This window comes from Marmota marmota, unplaced genomic scaffold (assembly GCF_001458135.2).
Source record: "Marmota marmota marmota unplaced genomic scaffold, marMar, whole genome shotgun sequence".
In the NCBI taxonomy this organism is placed as follows: Eukaryota; Metazoa; Chordata; class Mammalia; order Rodentia; family Sciuridae; genus Marmota; species Marmota marmota.
Window position 1 is genome coordinate 11,810,036 of NW_025999932.1, and position 18,464 is coordinate 11,828,499.

The 18,464-nt window shown below is 39.6% G+C and overlaps 1 protein-coding gene across 27 annotated transcripts in view; it reads left to right on the plus strand.

The window, feature by feature from the left end:
* Nucleotides 1-18,464, plus strand: part of Dock9 (dedicator of cytokinesis 9) — a 281,271-nt gene that overhangs the window by 238,403 nt on the left and 24,404 nt on the right. For 14 of the 27 annotated variants that reach the window (XM_048800716.1, XM_048800708.1, XM_048800711.1 and 11 more), the window contains exons 40-45: nucleotides 1,865-2,002; nucleotides 2,139-2,321; nucleotides 4,432-4,545; nucleotides 4,669-4,884; nucleotides 7,621-7,678; nucleotides 10,820-10,926. In XM_048800716.1, the coding sequence (XP_048656673.1) occupies nucleotides 1,865-2,002; nucleotides 2,139-2,321; nucleotides 4,432-4,545; nucleotides 4,669-4,884; nucleotides 7,621-7,678; nucleotides 10,820-10,926 (816 nt within the window). Of the gene's footprint in view, nucleotides 1-1,864; nucleotides 2,003-2,138; nucleotides 2,322-4,431; nucleotides 4,546-4,668; nucleotides 4,885-7,620; nucleotides 7,679-8,519; nucleotides 8,598-10,819; nucleotides 10,927-18,464 lie in introns of all 27 variants that reach the window. The other 13 variants (XM_048800695.1, XM_048800702.1, XM_048800704.1 and 10 more) reach the window with 1 other exon arrangement.

Below are 18,464 nucleotides of genomic sequence, written 5' to 3' on the forward strand. Positions count from 1 at the left end.
ACAACAGACACTAGTATGGCAATATGTAAATCAATGGATGTGTAACTGATGTGATTCTGCAATCTGTATACGGGGTAAAAATGGGAGTTCATAACCCACTTGAATCAAAGTGTGAAATATGATATATCAAGAACTATGTGATGTTTTGAACAACCAACAATAAAAATTAAAAAAAAGAGATTAACAACAATAGCCAATAATAAAATAGAAAATTCCTCACAGTATCCTGTAATAACAGATATGTGATTGTTGTAAAAAAAAAAAAAAGAACCAATTCAGAAAGCAGGACTCTGGGTCTTGGCCTCTTTCTTTCTTTCTTTCTTTCTTTTTCTTTCTTTTTTTTTTTTTTTTGCCAAGCTACAAACAAAGATTACTGAGAAAAATGAAAACTTACTTCCAGATTCACCCAAACTTTAATACACCCATAGTTAGGAAACTAATCTCAATGGGAAAAGCAATATTTCCAAACTAGGGCTCCCAGGGAAAATAGTGTTTACAGATGACACAACATGTAAGCATACCCCAAGGACTGGAATAATTTGTGTGTGTGTGTGTGTGTGCGCGCGTGTGCACGCTCTCACGTACATGCAAATTGCTCCTCTTTCACATGATAGAATTCAGTATGATGCCTCAGAATTTTATGATATGAAAATCACTGTGAATGCCAAGTATCTTACCAGTTGTGATATATCTGTACCTACTGGACCTACCTTAAAAAAACTATTGTTTTCCTTGAGTCAGATTTTTTTAGTCAGAATTTCCCTCCAACAATAAATGAGGTTGATCTTGATTTGAAAGTAAGACTCCACCCATAATTTGCTATGCAGTAAAATTATTTAGATAAAAGTTACTTCTGTTCATTTTGCCAAATGGTTAGTTGGTTTGAGATAGCAGTCTCTTGAATTTTTTTCTTTACTACCATGTTTACTTACGTGTGCAGAATGTATATATGTATTGCACCCAGACACATACAGGTTTGTCTTATTTGAAACTCCATGCTGGCTTCTTGCTGAGCTATACCTTGCTGCTGTGTGTATTCAGCAACCAATAGAAGATTTAGCTAACCAGTTGTCTAGAGTATTGAATTAGTGTGAATTTTTAACTGAGGGGAGGAAATTTTAAAGAATGATTGGCAACGATTAATTGTGGTCCTCTTTTTTTGTTTGATAAAATCTGTGAAGTGTTGAAATCCTCCCAGCTACCTCTTACTAAATTAGAGCAAGGATGTGTCAGATATTTTCCACCTTTGACCTTTACTTTTCACAGTAGCCTGGCAAGGTCAATCTTAGAGTCAGTGTTTTACAGATGAGAATGCTGGGGTTCAGTGTACCTGAGCAATCCATGCCCATGATAAGTGGAACCTGACCCCAAGCCTGTACATTTTCCACCTACCAAACTGTCTGATTCTTCCCAACAGAATGCCTGGGAAGCCTGGCTGGATGGGGGCCTCACTTTTAGAAGACCTTCTTCATATTTCTTACTTTAGCATTCTTTCCCCCACTCATTAGCTAGCACCTGTAGTAACACTCCTCTGTTAGAATTAAGACATTACAAACATTGCCTTTGTTTCAATTGCCAGTGTACAATAAAAATAAATAAATAAATAAATCGAAGCCAAATCAATACTAAGCAACAGTTTATTACAGTTTGCTGGGAAGTTTATCCTCAAAGCATAAATTTATTAATAGAGTTATTTGTCCCATAAGAGCATTCTATGCTTTCCTAGGAGACCCATAATAGAGATAATTTAAATTATAAGTTGTCTTGATTCTTGGACAATAGGTCTTTGAACCTGAAAATTATATGAAATCTCTTGGAGGTGCCGGTATGTCTCACTGATACCCCTGTCATTGTGTGTTTTAAGAACCAGCTCTTGGCAGATCACGGACATAATCCTCTCATGAAAAAAGTTTTTGACGTCTACCTGTGTTTTCTTCAAAAACATCAGTCTGAAACAGCTTTAAAAAATGTCTTCACTGCCTTAAGGTCATTAATTTATAAGGTAAGGTAAATCTAAAATTTATTGGTGATACTCATAATTGAGGGTCAAAGTTTTCCTCCTTTGACCAGGAGTTGAAGGGACCGTTCCCCAAGGACTAACCATGCTGTGCTCTGCCTGCTCCTTGTGTTCCGTCTAGTTTCCCTCGACGTTCTACGAGGGGAGGGCAGATATGTGTGCTGCTCTGTGCTATGAGATCCTCAAGTGCTGTAACTCCAAACTCAGCTCCATCCGGACCGAGGCCTCCCAGCTGCTCTACTTCTTAATGAGAAACAACTTCGACTACACTGGAAAGAAGTCCTTTGTCCGGACACACTTGCAAGTGCGTGTGGCTTAATTACCCAGTTGATTCTATTTTAGCAAGAAAACTTTGAGTATCGTATTGAACTATTTACTTCATCTGGCCCCAAAGTGGAAAACTGGGAAGTAACATTTACTGGATTGTTTATTTCATACTGTGCAGTAAGGTCCTGGCCCAGGATGTGTTTTTGTTGGTGACTTGATATTTAAATATGGATCAATATTGGGCTACTGAAATTCCACTGAATCAAGATTAGAATCTATGTGAGGGGCTGGGGATGAGCTCAGTAGTAGAGCACTTGCCCAGCTGGCACAAGGCCCTGGGTTCAGTCCCTAGCACCAATACACACACACAGACACACCTATGTGAGGAAGCTTAGTAGTAAACATCTTAAGTAAGATACAGAAACCCAGAGTGGTTCTTTTCTGTCTTCCATCTACTAAAACATCTGCTATCTCTCCAGTATTAAGCACACATTTCTCTGAAAACCAGGCAAGATACTGAGATCAGTCTTAAGTATTTTTATATACTTTTTCTATAAGCAGAGCAGGAGTCCCTTCTCCATTTCTCAGTTATTCCTTTTTTGAAGCAGTATTTATTGTATACATACTGCATGCTAGAATTTATAGATATAATTACAAACAAAACGGAACCCTCTCCTGGCCTTCAGGGAGCCTTCAGTTGGGTGGAGGTCCTAGGCAAACTGAGACCTTACAGTGCAGTGTGGCCAATGCTGCTATGAAGAAGCTTGAGTGCACTGGAGGAGCATCTGTCTGGGGACCCTGAGAACTAGGGTGAAGCTTCCCAGAGGATGTAAAGGATATATGGGAGTGGTAGTTGAAGAACAGAGCGCATGTTCCAGCCATGGGTGTACCATAGGAATTTCTCACCTATCTAGGGAACTGGAGAAGTTCCTCTGTATGGAGCTTAGAATATGGGTTGAGAAGGATACATTGTTACATATCCAAATATTTGCATATTTGGAGGAATATTCTGGACCCTAGCATTCAGAACACATCATGAGGATTTAGATCTCAGCTAGGGAAACCATTGTTAAATCTAGGAGGGAGAGGATGGTATTCTGGAGGAGGGAAGGTAAAATTGGAAGGAAGAATGGATTGAGTTGACAATACTTAGTGATTAGTTATACCCGGTATGGTGAAGAAAAAGGAGAAAATATGCTTGAGCTCAAGCAACTGAGGCATGGCAGCACTGTTCATAAACCACAAAAAGGCAGGTCCCCATTTCACTGTTAATGTGTACCTGTTCCAATAAAAACATTGCAAGGGACAGGTCACCTCTTGAATACATATAAACTCAAACCAAAGCCCAGAGAGGTAAATTACAAGTATTAGACCAGGACGCAAAGAAAAGACCACTGATTCCAATTAAAATCAAATTAAAGCAAGCTTATTATTTCGACTGGCCGGGCTGCCTCTCCCACCAAAAATCGTGGGAACAAGATAGCACTGCATCTTTCTTGCAGCCCACCTTTATAGCCCAGAAAGTTACACAAAGCCGGGGGGTGGGGGGGTTACAGATAACAAAACTCTGATGAGCATAACACAAAGGCTAGTTTACATTTTTGCTGGTCCCGACATCAAAATTTATGAAGGTCATTAGAGCCTCAGAGAGGGTTGTTATCTGGCCAGGGAAGGCCAAGATTTATGAGGTGTCACTAAAGTTTCAGAGAAGGCTGCTATGTGGTCAGAGAGAGCCCAAGCATGGGTGAGTTCAAGGCACAGGCAGGCATTCCAAGCAAGTTCAGAATTTGCAGTAATTTATAGTAAAGCCGAAATTAGCTTTTCATGTCTTTGTGGTGAGATGGCTCCCAATTTTAAGAAGAATCATCATAAGTTCTCCCTTTTTGCCAGAAAGTTTATAGGTAAGCGACTATCCAAGTGATGGGGGGTTGTTTCTCATTCTTCTGTGCTCCTCTGATTAGCATTTTGTTTTGCAAATGAAATTCTTAAGTTTATCCAGTGGGGAAAAAAGACTCGCTTCATTTCCCTCAGTGGAGTGACACCTACCCCTTGCCCTGGCCTCATGTTCATCCTAACTGAACATAAAAACCTATCCTGGACAATCGTCTGAAGGAAAATTGATTTGCTCATGTTTCCATGTCCTTAAGGTCATCATTTCTGTCAGCCAGCTGATTGCAGATGTGGTTGGCATCGGCGGAACCAGGTTCCAGCAGTCCTTATCTATCATCAACAACTGTGCCAACAGTGACCGGCTCATCAAGGTGAGTGGCCCGGCCAGTTTTTACCTTTCAGCCCCAGGACATTGCCTCCTTGTCTGACATACATGCCAATAGGCAGAAAGTGGATGAAAGCTATGTGTCCTTCCTTGGCCCACCTTGTTTCAGCACACCAGCTTCTCCTCTGACGTGAAAGACTTGACCAAGAGGATCCGCACTGTCCTGATGGCCACAGCCCAGATGAAGGAGCATGAGAATGATCCGGAGATGCTGGTGGACCTCCAGTACAGCCTAGCCAAGTCCTACGCCAGCACCCCTGAGCTCAGGAAGACATGGCTTGACAGCATGGCTAGGATCCACGTCAAAAATGGGGACCTCTCTGAGGTAGGTAGCCCTGCAAGCCTCTTGACTGTGGTTTTCTAGTTGTGCCCTGTTCATTCAAAGAATCCAATTAAAACTGTAATACTTTAAATATATACTTTATTAGAGCAAGATGACTTAATAGTTACCTGAGCATATTGATAATTTAAAACAAATTGTTGGACTAGGATTGTAGCTCAGTGGTAGAGCGCTTGCTTACCATGTAAGTACTGAGTTTGATCCTCAGTACTAAATTAAAAAATAAATAATAAAAAAAAGATATTATGTCCATCTACAACTAAAAAAAAAGTATTTTAAAAACCCCTAGATTTGTAAGGGCTATTTCTATCACAAAAGAATGTTGAAAGCTCTTAGAATTATACATATTCATATAGTTGCTTGCTAATTAAAGAATACAACCAGTTTCTCTGCATCAGAACTCCTCGATAGTTGTAAGTTTCAGCTATTTGACGATAAAACTAACTTTTCTTGTTGTGAGGTGATGATGCGGCATTACTCTTCTCTTTTGGATGCAGTAGATGTTTAAGGGTTCCTGCTGTGCAGAGTTGACGTATTTCAGCATTTAGACAGCATTACTGAGAGAAACAGACTTTTAATCTAAGAAAAGATGTTGCCTAATTCAGTGACATTGAACCAGTTTTTAAACCCCTCTATTCCTCAACAACATCATTTGTAAAATGGGAAATTAAGAAAAACAAGACTCTACACAAGTTCTGCATTCCCAAGTCTGTGCCTGTGACATTGGGCATGTCAGCAGTATTACAAAATTACTTGCTTTAACCTTGACATTTCTGTAACTATTTCAATTAGATTCTAAGACTGAAAAATTTATATACCTATTTTTGTGTATTTATTCAAGGAGTCCATTGTCCTAAATGTACATATAACGTGACAGTTCTATATGACCATAAAATTGACCTAACCTGTTAGCCGTAATATAAGGAAATTGGTATTAGTAGTAATTTTTATTCCATTTTCAGAATTTTAGACTTTTAAAATGGTTTGTATGGCCCAAGTCTCTTCTTAAAAGAATTCTCTGAGCTGCAGTTGTTCCTCTGTGCATTACTTTTCTCCTGCTGCCATAACAAAGTACCACAAACTGGGTCACTAAAAACAAACGAAGTTCACACTCAAAGTTCTAGAGGCAAGAAGTTGGGGAACCGCTCTCTGAGCATTCCAGGGGAGAATTTGTTCCTTGCCTTTCTTCTGGCTCTTGTGTTGCTGGATTCCTTGATGTTCTTGGACCCACAGCCATTCACTCTGCCTCTACTGTCAGGTGGCATCCTCCCTCACACATCTGTTTTCTTGTATCTCTTTTAATGACAGACACAGTCATAGAATTTAGGGCCCACCCAAGTAAAAGTGTGACCTCATTTTAATTAGTTACATTTGCAATAATTGTATTTTTTTAAAAAAGACACCACTTTCTGAGGCTCCAGGAAGGTCATGAATTTGGGGAAGAAACTATCCAACCCATTGCACTCTGTAATAAGGCACTAATGCAGCTAATACACAGGATTTCTTGTGGCGCCTTGTGTTGTGTACTTGCTCTGTAAGATTTCTTGTGTTGTGTACTTGCTCTGTAAGTCATCACATATTTGCACACCTGTTGTGTGCACTCTCTTGCTGTGCAGTGTAGGAAGGGATACACCATGTCAGGTGTATCTCATGATTAGACAGAGTCATGACTCTTAACTGTATAACAGACTTTCCTCCACACATAATAGGCACAGATAAGAGTGCCTGTGACACTGATGATGGATATTTGCACTCATGCACACATAGAGTCTGTGCAGGGCTGGGTTGGCCATCATAGATTGAGATCCCGGACTAGGGCACCACATAGTGATTGACAAGAACAGGGCCCCATGCATTAGAACCTGTCTGTGGCTTCACTCTCAACAGCTATCTTTGATTTTTAACAAATAGTTAGTTGTAGATGGACACAATTCCTTTATTTTATTTATTTATTTTTATGTGGTGCTGAGGATCAACCCCAATGTCTCATACTTGCTAGGCAAGCACTCTACCCCTGAGCCACAAAACCAGTCCCATTAAAAATCTTTGATTTTTATAACAACATGGCAATTCGGTGAAAGAATTTTTCCCCCTCTTTTACAGTAATTATTGTGTTGAATTAGATTTTTCTTTCTTGATGCTGAGGATTGAACCTAGGCATGCTGAGTATGTCCTGTGCCACTGAGCTACACTGAACTTACTACATTCAGAATGCCATTCGAAGCATGCTTTTCTTTTAACAGTCCTCTTTTTGCTTTAAAAGAAGAGATGCAGAAACCTTAAGTGTCAGGGGGAAAAAATGCCATTTTTATCTTTTGTAGTAAAATGTTATAATTCTAAATAAAAATAAACCTTAGTAAATTTACTGCTGTTTGTCTCAATTCCCAATTAATTTCAAAATTTTAATTAATGTGAGTGCTATCTCTTTTTCATGGTAAAAGTTTGGCTATTAGAAACCCTGTTTGGGCCAGGAGCTGTGGCACACAGGAGACTGAGGCAAGAAGATAGCGAGTTTAAAGCCAGCCTCAGCAAAAGTGAGGCATTAAGCAACTCAGTGAGACCCTGTCTCTAAATAAAATACATAATAGGGCTGGGGATGTGGCTTGGTGATTGAGTGCCCTGAGTAAAAGAAAGAAACCCTGTTTAGTGCCTAGTATAAGTACATAGGTTCATTAGACATCCTGTTATAAACAGTCATTCTGAAATATGTCTTTATTACAGGCAGCAATGTGCTACGTCCATGTAACAGCATTGGTGGCAGAATATCTCACACGGAAGGGTAAGGAATGATTCCTGAATTGTTAAAAGAATAAAACAGTACAAAGTAGCAGAGACCAGTGAGAGCAGTTCAGGCAGATCTGGAGGTGGCAAGTTTGTGTGTATAGAAAGCATGCTCACTATTTTATTCCCTGACAGGACATTTGCTTGACTTGGTGGGCACAGCAGGAATGGCAGTGTTAAGGAAATTAGATGGCATGTTATCATATGACCTCTTACTAGTGTCTCCATTCTGCAAAAAGTTAATGAGCTTTGCATCTAGCTGTCCCTGAGAGACCATCCTGAGCTGAAGATAGTTCTCACTGGAGCTATGTATCAATCAAAAGGCAGTTGTAATGGATTATCAGACAGATTTTCTGGAATGCAGCCCAGTTGGCTTTGTTGTGTTGAAGACAGCCAGGCTTCCCAGGGAAAGAAGTGGGGCAAGTGAGACTTCATTTGTGCATCAGGCATTTGTTCCCAAATGAGCAGGCCATGGGTTTTTCCAGAATAAATGGTTAAACAGCATTTCCAAATCAGCACAGCCTCAGGGTGGCATTTGTTTTGGAGATAATGAGGTTCTTAGAAAAGCTGGTGGTCTGCTCATGTAACACTGGAGAACAGCAATGCAAGATCTGGGCCAATGAGTATACTGACAAAGTGAGAAGCATTGAAAAGGCATAGATGCCAAGGCCATGGAATGTCTGTTTCTGATAAGGCCGGCGATGTGGAATGGGATTTAAGAGAGTCTGGGTTTGTCACACATGAGAACCTGAATGAGAAGGAAATTAAAGAAGGTTCCATGTTCACTTAGTGTTTCCTGCTGAGGCCTTTGATCAGGTGATACATTTCCTCATGTTTAGAAGCGGAACTAGCACTCCAGCGGGAGCCACCTCTCTTCCCCTACAGCCATAGCACCTGCCAGAGGAGGAGCCAGGGAGGTGAGCCTAAGGGTTGCCCCGCTCCCCAGGGGCCCCAGCTGCTCTGTTCATGTGCCATCCAGTGGTGTGGGGATTTTCTGTTTCAACTCTGCATGGACAGTCTTTGCTCTCCTTCCTTCCCTTTTCCTGGGCTCTCCAGGTTGCTGGCAGTCTATTCTTATGGGCAATGAAAGGAAAGCACTTTGGCGATCATTTTCGTTGTTCCTGTGGAGTAGAGTTACATACATACTTTCCATGTATCCTGTAGTCTAAACATGGGTGGTCAACTTTTACTTTATTTTGTGTATATTAATGTAACCTCAAACTCCTAGATTAATCTTTTCACTGGGGGCTTTTTCCATATAACCAAATCAAAGCAAGGCTACCCTAGGACCATGATAGAGATGCTAGATAACCTCGGAGTGGATAGAAACCTGGACTAATATGTAGCAGAAAAATCTCTGGTTTTAGGTTCTACATTTTCAAGGTTTGATTCCAAAATACTCTGTGTTCCTTTTTCCCAAAACACAGGAGATGGTCAGTTAAAGTTTTGACTTTTGAGTTCTTTGTATACTCTGGATATTAGGGCTCTATCTGAAGTGTGAGGAGTAAAGATTTGTTCCCAGGGTGTAGGCTCTCTATTTACCTCTCTTATTGTTTCTTTTGCTGAGAAAAAACTTTTTAGTTTGAGTAAGTCCCATTTGTTGATTCTAGTTATTAACTTTTGTGCTATGGGTGTCCTATTGAGGAATTTGGAGCCCAGCCCCACCGTCTGTAGATCGTAGCCAACTTTTTCTTCTATCAGACGGCGCGTCTCTGGTTTGATATCAAGCTCCTTGATCCACTTTGAATTCACTTTTGTGCATGGCGAGAGAAAGGGGTTCAGTTAATTAGACAATAAGAGAACAAACAACCCAATCAACAAATGGGCCAAGGAATTGAACAGACACTTCTCAGAGGAGGACATACAGTCAATCAACAAGTATATGAAAAAATGCTCAACATCTCTAGCTGTCAGAGAAATGCAAATCAAAACCACCCTAAGATACCATCTCACTCCAGTAAGATTGGCAGCCATTAGGAAGTCAAACAACAACAAGTGCTGGCGAGGATGTGGGGAAAAGGGTACACTTGTACATTGCTGGTGGGACTGCAGATTGGTGCAGCCAATTTGGAAAGCAGTATGGAGATTTCTTGGAAAGCTGGGAATGGAGCCACCATTTGACCCAGCTATTCCCCTTCTTGGTCTATTCCCTAAAGACCTAAAAAGAGCATGCTACAGGGACACTGCTACATCGATGTTCATAGCAGCACAGTTCACAATAGCAAGACTGTGGAACCAACCNAAAAAAAAAAAAGTTTTGACTTTTGTTTTATTGTGAATAGGCACCTGAAAACAGCCTATCAGAACATTTCAAGTCCTTCTTCCCATGAGCGTTTTGCACAGTCCATATTGTCCAGCTGACTAAAATGTTTCCCAGCGAGTCTTAAGATGAGGAAGGACCACAGATGGGCTGTTCTTGCTCAGAGTTTATCCTTATCTGAGACCTTGATTCCCCCCTCAACCTTAACCTTCTCCCCTTAGGAGAGCAGATGCTGAGGCCCCGGAAGTATTCCTGCTGTCCATTTCCTGGAGAAGGCCCCTCCTCTTCGCTGGCAGCTGGTGGAAAGCCTGCTAAGGCAGCCCTTGGTGCATAGCTGCAGCTGTTGAGTTCCATCTGCATGTTATAGACAGCCCCAGGGAGAGGAAGGGGCAGTTGTAATCTGAGTTATGAGTTATGGATTATTCCCAGCCAGAGGGGCAAGATGATTGACTACTTGAAGAACAGCTACCCTTGAAGTCATCTGTTTCTTTCATTGGCTTTGGTTTCAGCTTCTTAACTTTTCTCAATATCTGAGCAGGGGTCATCTTACCAAATCAAATTTTCATTTGCTTGATATTTTTCCACCATTAATTTGACTCAATAACTATTTCTCAGTTTATTTATAGTTTATTTGAAGGTTGAATGCATTTTTTTAAAACAGTGGGTGGAGGGAATAAACAGGAGGAGAAATGAAGTGCGGGAGGGGTAAATGTGAGGAAAGGGAGAAGAAAAGCACCCAGTGGTCCCAGCCTCCCATGCGAGTGCTGGTCTGACACATGAAAGCTTCCAGAGTAACAGAAACAGGGCAGGAAGAATGCTTGGAGTCTGGCCACATCCAGGTTAACTGCTGTCGCTCTTTCTCTGCTTTCTCAACCCCAGGCATGTTTAGGCAAGGATGCACTGCCTTCAGGGTCATCACCCCCAACATCGATGAGGAGGCCTCCATGATGGAAGACGTCGGAATGCAGGATGTCCATTTCAATGAGGTGAGTGCTGCGGCTCCAATGGGGGTGCCAGTACAATCATGCACCACCCAACAATGACCTCAGTCAGCAGACAGACTCCATGTGCAGCGATGGTCCTGTAAGCTAATTATCCCTAGTGACATCATAGCCGTCTTAGCACTGTCTGCGATGTTCACGGTGGTGAGAGCCCTAGCCATGCACTTCTCAGGACACTCCCCATTAGTTGAGTGATGGGTATACTTGAGTACCTGGAGCCTGCTGATCCCCTGCCAGTGCATCACCTCCAGCTCTCCTCCTACAGCTGCTGCCTGCACACCAAGCCCTAACTGAGGTGATTCTCCCAGGCAGCTGAACAGCGACCACTGCTCTGTTGTCCCTTCCGTGAAATGCCTCCTCCTCTCTGGAGGCTTGAGGTCTGGTTCATAGTGAAGTGGGGCTGAGCGCTGGAGCACTGCTCCCAGAGGCCCAGTGTGTTGGCCACAAAGTTTCTCAGTCTTTCTGACACTTCCTGTGTCACATGAAGTTTATTACTGTTTCAATTATTGTCTATACCTGTAGACATTTTCTTCAGGCCCAGACACTCAAAACCATGAGACACCAAGTAGGGCCCAGTTCCTGTCTCTACTTGGGTGCTATAGCCCAGGTTCCGAGGATTGATAGGAAACAGGATCACCCTCTCCCAACCCCATGCAGACCAGAAGGTTTGACATTATAAAAGTAGCAATTCTGAAGCTTCTTGCCAAAACAGAATAGCATATCCATGTAACCACTTATCTATAACCAGAGAGCTCTGAAATAAAGCTAGGAATTTTCCTAAGAGCTGATTTTCTGCTTGCATTCACTGAATTCTCCTTTCCAGGCATATCTGCCTCTCCCCATCCAGGGAAGAATGAAACATTCAGGGGAAAGCTTTTAATCCTGCCCATCTTTCCAGGCAAAATAAAGTTTTCCAGTTCTTCACGTGGCAAGAAAGAACCAATGGAGAAAGGAGTATTTACCTTGCCTGTGTTTTTCATGTTCTTTCTTGACATGGGGTCCACAGTGTGGCAGTGCACAGTTAATACTACAGCTTTTAACCATTTTCATGCCAGTAAGGAGGGCCCCTGAGCAAACCTCTCCCATGGCATGAGCTAGTCCAAAAGTCACTTGGTTATCAAAGATAGTCCTGGAACCCTTTCAGTCTTTGAGGCCCTTACTTTTCCAACTCAGTGTGAGGCTGGATTTTCTTTGTTTACATCAACCCAAGCTATACATTAGACAATTGAATGTAGAAGGCTTAAGACTCCAGGTTTCTCCTACAAAGTCAAATATCAAAGAGATTTGTAAAAAATGTTAAACAAGGATACTACTTTTCTTTTTTAAAATACCATTTTATGTTAACAGTGCTATTTTTGTTAATATATTCTAGTTTATAGTTTTCGTCTGTACACTTTACACTTTTTCAGTTTTGGTTCTACTGTTGTAAAATTTGAAAGAAAAAATCAACATAAACAAAAAATTCTTTGAAGTTCTCAGTAAATTTGAGATATATAAAGAGCTCTTAAGCTCAAAAAGTATAAGAACCACTGTTGTAAATTGTCTAGTCTTAATCCTCAAAATTAAAAACTAGATATGGATAAAGAGTATAATATATTGAGTGTACTTCATGAAGTGGTACTAGGGATTGAAATAAATACATAAATAATAGGTGGTACTAGGGATTGAACCCAGGGATACTCTGCCACTAAGCTACATCCCACCCCTTTTTTTTTTTTTTTTTTTTTTAATTTGAGACAGGATCTCACTAAGTTGCCCAGTGGCCTTGAGTTTATGCTCCTCCTCCCTCAACCTCCCAAGTAGCTGGGATTATAGGCATGTGCCACCATGCCTGGCTACTTCATGAAGTTTAAAGAAACTACAGTAGATAGATACAATATACAAAGTTCTCTGATTATCCTGGGGAAGGTGATTAAGTTGGTTATTGCATGGCATTAACCATTCCACTGTCTCCATCCTAAATGCCCAGATATATGGTGATTTTTTTCACTTATTTTACTTTTTTACTCTCAAGTGTGAAACCTTTCACCAAAGGAACAGGCTCTTGTGTTCTTGGCTTGAGCACCTCACTTCAAGGCAAATTTTGACTGAATTTTTCTTTGAAATTGGCATGATTGTATTGTCTCCTTGGAGAAATCACCCTTGCACCCAGTGCCAAGTCAGACCTCTCAAGTTCAGCATTTTATTTTGAATTAGATAAGGAGAACAATTATGCCAAGAACAATCACAAATTTGAAGGTAAACAGTTTCTGTAAACTATCCTTGAGAGACAATAAAGTGAGCCCTGTATGTGCTCACCTGACAAATGGGTTGAAGTAATCATGAGAGTCTAATGAATGAGCCCATGAAATCAAGCGCAGACACTGTTGGGAAGATTTATGAATGGCACCCTCTCTGAGTAAGAGCTAAACATGTGGCAGGGACCACTTTATCAGCTGAATATGAATTTGCCACCCTGTCCTTGAAGCATAAAAATGGTAAACCTTTAACAAGGTCCATAGTACATGACAATCTGTACAGTTAGGATATGACATAGCAGGGTTATAAAGTCATCAAAATTGAAACTGACAGGAAGAGGAAAGAAGAATGTGTTCTAAAAGATGAAAAAACAGATTACCAGGTACATGTTCATTATTGGCGTCTTGGATGTCTCAGAAAAAGAGCAAGGACAAAGTCCTCTGCCAGGAGAACAAAGTTTTGAGAAAAGCTAATAAAATGAGTGTCTAACATAATGTAAAAAAAAAAAAAATCATTGCCTTTTTAATCTGCATTAGTGAGTATAATTAAATGTCTCTGATGCTCTCCTAAAGAAATGTTGTTGTTGTTTTTTGTTTTAAGAGAGAGAGAATTTTTTAATATTTATTTTTTAGTTTTCGGTGGACACAACATCTTTATATTTTATTTTTATGTGGTGCTGAGGATCGAACCCAGTGCCCAGCGCATGACAGGCAAGCGTGCTACCGCTTGAGCCACATCCTCAGCTCCCTAAAGTAATGTTTTTAGGGGAGATACCTAAAACTGCACAGTCGTCTTAGTAGCAGGCCTCAGATGAATTTTTATTAGTACCAAGTCTACCTTCCCTGACTCTGATCCCAAGAGTGGACTCCCTCCCAGATGCTTTTGGTTAGATAAAGAGAAACATCCAGTTCTTCCCCCACCCTTATTTATTTATTTATTTTTCATTCTACAATAGAGTGCATTTTGACACATTGTACACAAATGGAACACAACTTCTCATTCCTCTGGTTGTACGTGGTGCAGAGTCACTGCGATAGTGTAATCATACATGTATATAGGATAATAATGTCCATCTCATTCTACTGTCCTTCTCATCCCCACAGCCCCCCCCACTCTCCTCTGCACAACTAATGTTCCTTCATTCTTCCCTACCCCGCTGGCCCCACCTCCTTATGGATCAGCATCCGCTTGTCAGAGAGAACATTCAACTTTTGGTTTTTGGAATTGGCTTATTTCACTTAGCATGATATTCTCTAGTTCAATCCATTTACCTGAAAATGCCATAATTTCATTCTTCTTTAAGGCTGAGTGATATTCCATTGTGTATATATACCACATTTTCTTATCTATTCATCTGTTGAAGAGCACCTAGATTGGTTCCATAGTTTGGCTATTATGAATTGAGCTGCTGTGAACATTAATGTCTGCATCACTATACTAGGCTGGTTTTAAGTCCTTTGGGTATAAACTGAGGAGTGGGATAACTGGGTCAAATGGTGGATCCATTCCAAGTTTTCTGAGGTAAAACATCATCCAGTTCTTTCTTTCTTTCTTTTTTTTTTTTTTTTTTTTATTTTAATGTGGTGCTGAGGATCAAACCCAGTGCCTCACACATGCTATGCGAGCACCCTACTGCTGATCCATAGCCACAGCCCCCCCAGTTCTTAATTACAGTTTTGTTTTGTTTCACAGTCTGGACCTGTATAGATCAAAGGATTCTGAGTTCCCTGTGGTGCCAGAGTTCTACTTGGTCCATGCAGTTTTGAGATTCCTCTCTTCTTGACTGATACAGCACCAGGATCCTAGTTGGAAAAAAGTGATGCAAGTGGTCCTCAACTGTGTCTTGAGAAAGGATGTAATAGAAGTTACACTGTTCATGATGTATTTAGAGTTATACTATGAGAATAGCCATTAAGAATAGTGTAAGCCATTAAGCCATCGCCTAAGCCAGCTCACAGGTTTATAAATACTTGTAAATGGTAGATTCTGAGATAGCATCTAGCTTTATAGGTAAGGTTCAAATTGAATTAATCAATCCTAGGATGGAGCAGATAGCATTTAAGTTTTTAAAAAAATTTAAATACCCTGCACAGATACAGGTTCATAGGGGTATTTTTGTGCATGCGCGCGCACGCACACACACACATCACTAGAAATGCTACTTCCACAGATAGATGCTTGTTTCTTCAGCTCCTTCACTATGTCACACTTAATAAAAGGAACTAACTACATTTTTAAAAGTTTCTTCAATGGCTTATGAACTTCGTGCACTTAAATCTTTTTAAGTCTAGTCTAAAGTAAAATGCATACTTTCTGTATGCATAGAGTTTATTGAGCTCACCCTTCAACCAATTCTTTATATATGTCAACAACAACAACAAAATCTGGGTGTTTAAATGTTAAACATGGCAATTTAACCATAAAGCATTTTGTATGACTGCTGCTCAAGGTTACCGCTTTCTAACCATTTTCTGGATCAGTTCTGGCTTTCAAGTGCTGTGATTGCTAAGAAACAAAGCAAACTAAAATAAGTAGAACTTGTGCTGAGAATATAATTCATATATACTCCAATGTATGGTTACTTTGTCTTGGTTTTTATTATAATTTTGTATTGACATATGGTCTCTCAAATTCTGTGATTACTGTCTATTATTTCTATTCAGATAATTGTTACTTCATGCACCAGCTGTAAATTTCTAGATATAGAGTTGACAGTAGCTTGAATAATTTACCTTACCAAATTAAGCTTTGATATTCAGTAATCTACACTCTGATTTTATGAGAGGACTAACCTTTTTTAGTAAAAACCATTTTTTAGTTTTTTATTAGAAAAATCTGTACTCACTTCATTTTTATAGTACATATTACCATTTCTTTGCATAATCAGTGTTATTTGAATTGATAAATTATAAACCTTGAGTGCTTCCTGAATCAGAATTCTTGATACCATCAAGAATTGTGATATTTATTTCATAATATTTACTAAGCTCCATTTGCTTTATTGAATTTTCCCAACCATTTTGGCGAGTCTCTCTGGTTGAAGTCCATCTTTCTATATCAAATATAATATTACAGGTTTTTCTATAATGAGCTTATTTATCCTTATCATATATACATCAGATATCAATGCTCATAAACTGCTTGACTGCAGGTTTATTGTTATTAAACCTTCCACCTGTTTCTAGCTTAACTAAATAAGAGTAAAACTAAGTATTCAAATCTCATTTACAAATTAGGATCATTTGACTCAGGAGACTACCAATACTCTCTTCTTGATATATATTTATGAAGTGACAGAATATAGGGCTATTTAAAATGTATCTGACAGGTTGCTGTACACATATAACTTATGTGGATAGACAGACTCTTGTTTGAGAATCAAGTAACGTCTTCTTATATAACCCTTCATTGTTATAATAGTTAGTAATTGTATCTTTGCATTGAAAACTTTGTTCCGGTTTATTGTGTCTACTCCTTCCCCCCTTCCCAGCCTCTTCTCTTGCCATACTCTGATTCAGATTTTATTCTCCAACCCACAAACTACTTGTCACTCCCTTGCCTTTGCCTGGGCAGTTCCCTGGACCTGGATGGAGTGTGTCCCCTCTTTTTCTTCTGTCCCCACTCCCACTTTCTTCCTCTGCTCACTAAACTCTCCTGACTGTCTTTTAAGACTCAGTCATCATTTCTCTAGCTTTCCATGCTTCCCCTTTCCCTCATTTCTGGACAAATACTGATGCCCTGCAGTTTCTTTATCAGTGCTCTTACTACCATCCTTATAATCTCTTAATGGCTCCATTTTCCACACTGGACTCTGGATGCTGGGAGAGCAGGAAGTGCTGAGCTCTGTGAGAGAAGGATATTTGGCCTCCTTAGTACCCAGAGACCCACTGACTATTATTAAATCCATCTGTCCCTGCTGCAGTCATTTCAGAGTCTATGCCCTGTGACTTGTAGCTCAGGTTCACATTTGAAATCACTGTTTTCCTCTCTTTGATGTCTTACATGCATGTCACATCCTTCCTGTTGCTCATGCATCTCTAGTACATCAGTTCTGGCTGCTCTGAAAGGATGGCTGTGAGTGTTTTCAAAGGCTTCTTTTCTAAACAAATTTCTATTTTGTTTAGAATAGACCTTCCAAAATATGCTGTAACAATTGATAAAATCTATCAAGCAATTTTTATAAATTACACAGACTTAATTTTACTTATGGATTTAGTTTTAAAGGTTAACCCAGTAGTCAAGCATGGTGCCTTGCACATTGTAGATGCTTGGTAAAATGTTTGAACAAACTTTCAAATAAATGAATGAATGAATCAGTGTTGTAATACTAATGGTACATAGTTATAACTTTTATAACTGAGAAGAATTTTCAATTTTTTATGAAATTGCATTTAAATCACTCCACTTTCTGCTATGGCATAGAATTAAGAATCTTCAGGGATTTTGATCCCATCGAGAGTAAATAGGATGTGATCGTTGAACATTTGTTTATATTTACAGCGTGACCTTGCCATGCCAGGATCAGTTGTAGTTTTTCACACATACACACACAAATTGTATTCCTCTTTGAAAAAGCCCAATAGAACAGAAGGGACCAGATGATTAGTGTACAAGTTAAACCTAAGAATAATTTTTTTTCTTATAAAAAAAATTTTTTTAGCCTCAAGACAATGAATTTTATTGCCTTTAGTCTACCAGGTTTGACAATATAAATATACTCATTGAGGAAAACACAATATTTGAATAAGAATTAAGTTCATGAAAGTTTACAAAACATAGCCAGAACCATAACTTATAATCTTATCTTAAATATCTCTACTTTTATAACGTGGTCGGACATCTTAAAATATATTCACACTATTTTAATTTTAAGATATAAACAGTAGCAATTTACTAAGTTCTCCATTATAAAATTAATACAGCAATTCTCAAAATACTTAAAAAATTGTTTTATGAAAGTCAGACCCACATCACAACTTTTTTCTTTTAGATATATCTTCAAAAGGCACATTTTGATTACTCGTATTTGCCTAAAGATAGTACTTTTGATTTTTCCATTCATTTTTCCATTTGTCTCAAAACTGAGGAAATGGAAGCTTGTAGCAGCAGATAGAAGGCCACAGGTTTCCAGTTGGGTCCTCGAAGGCAGCAGTATGCTCATTCATCACACCATGAACATCAAGAGAACAATTCAAGAAAGAGAGGCAGGAGGATCACAAGTTCAAAGCCAGTTTAATGAGTGTCCTACATCTTAAAATAACCACCTGGATATGCTTTTTATACAA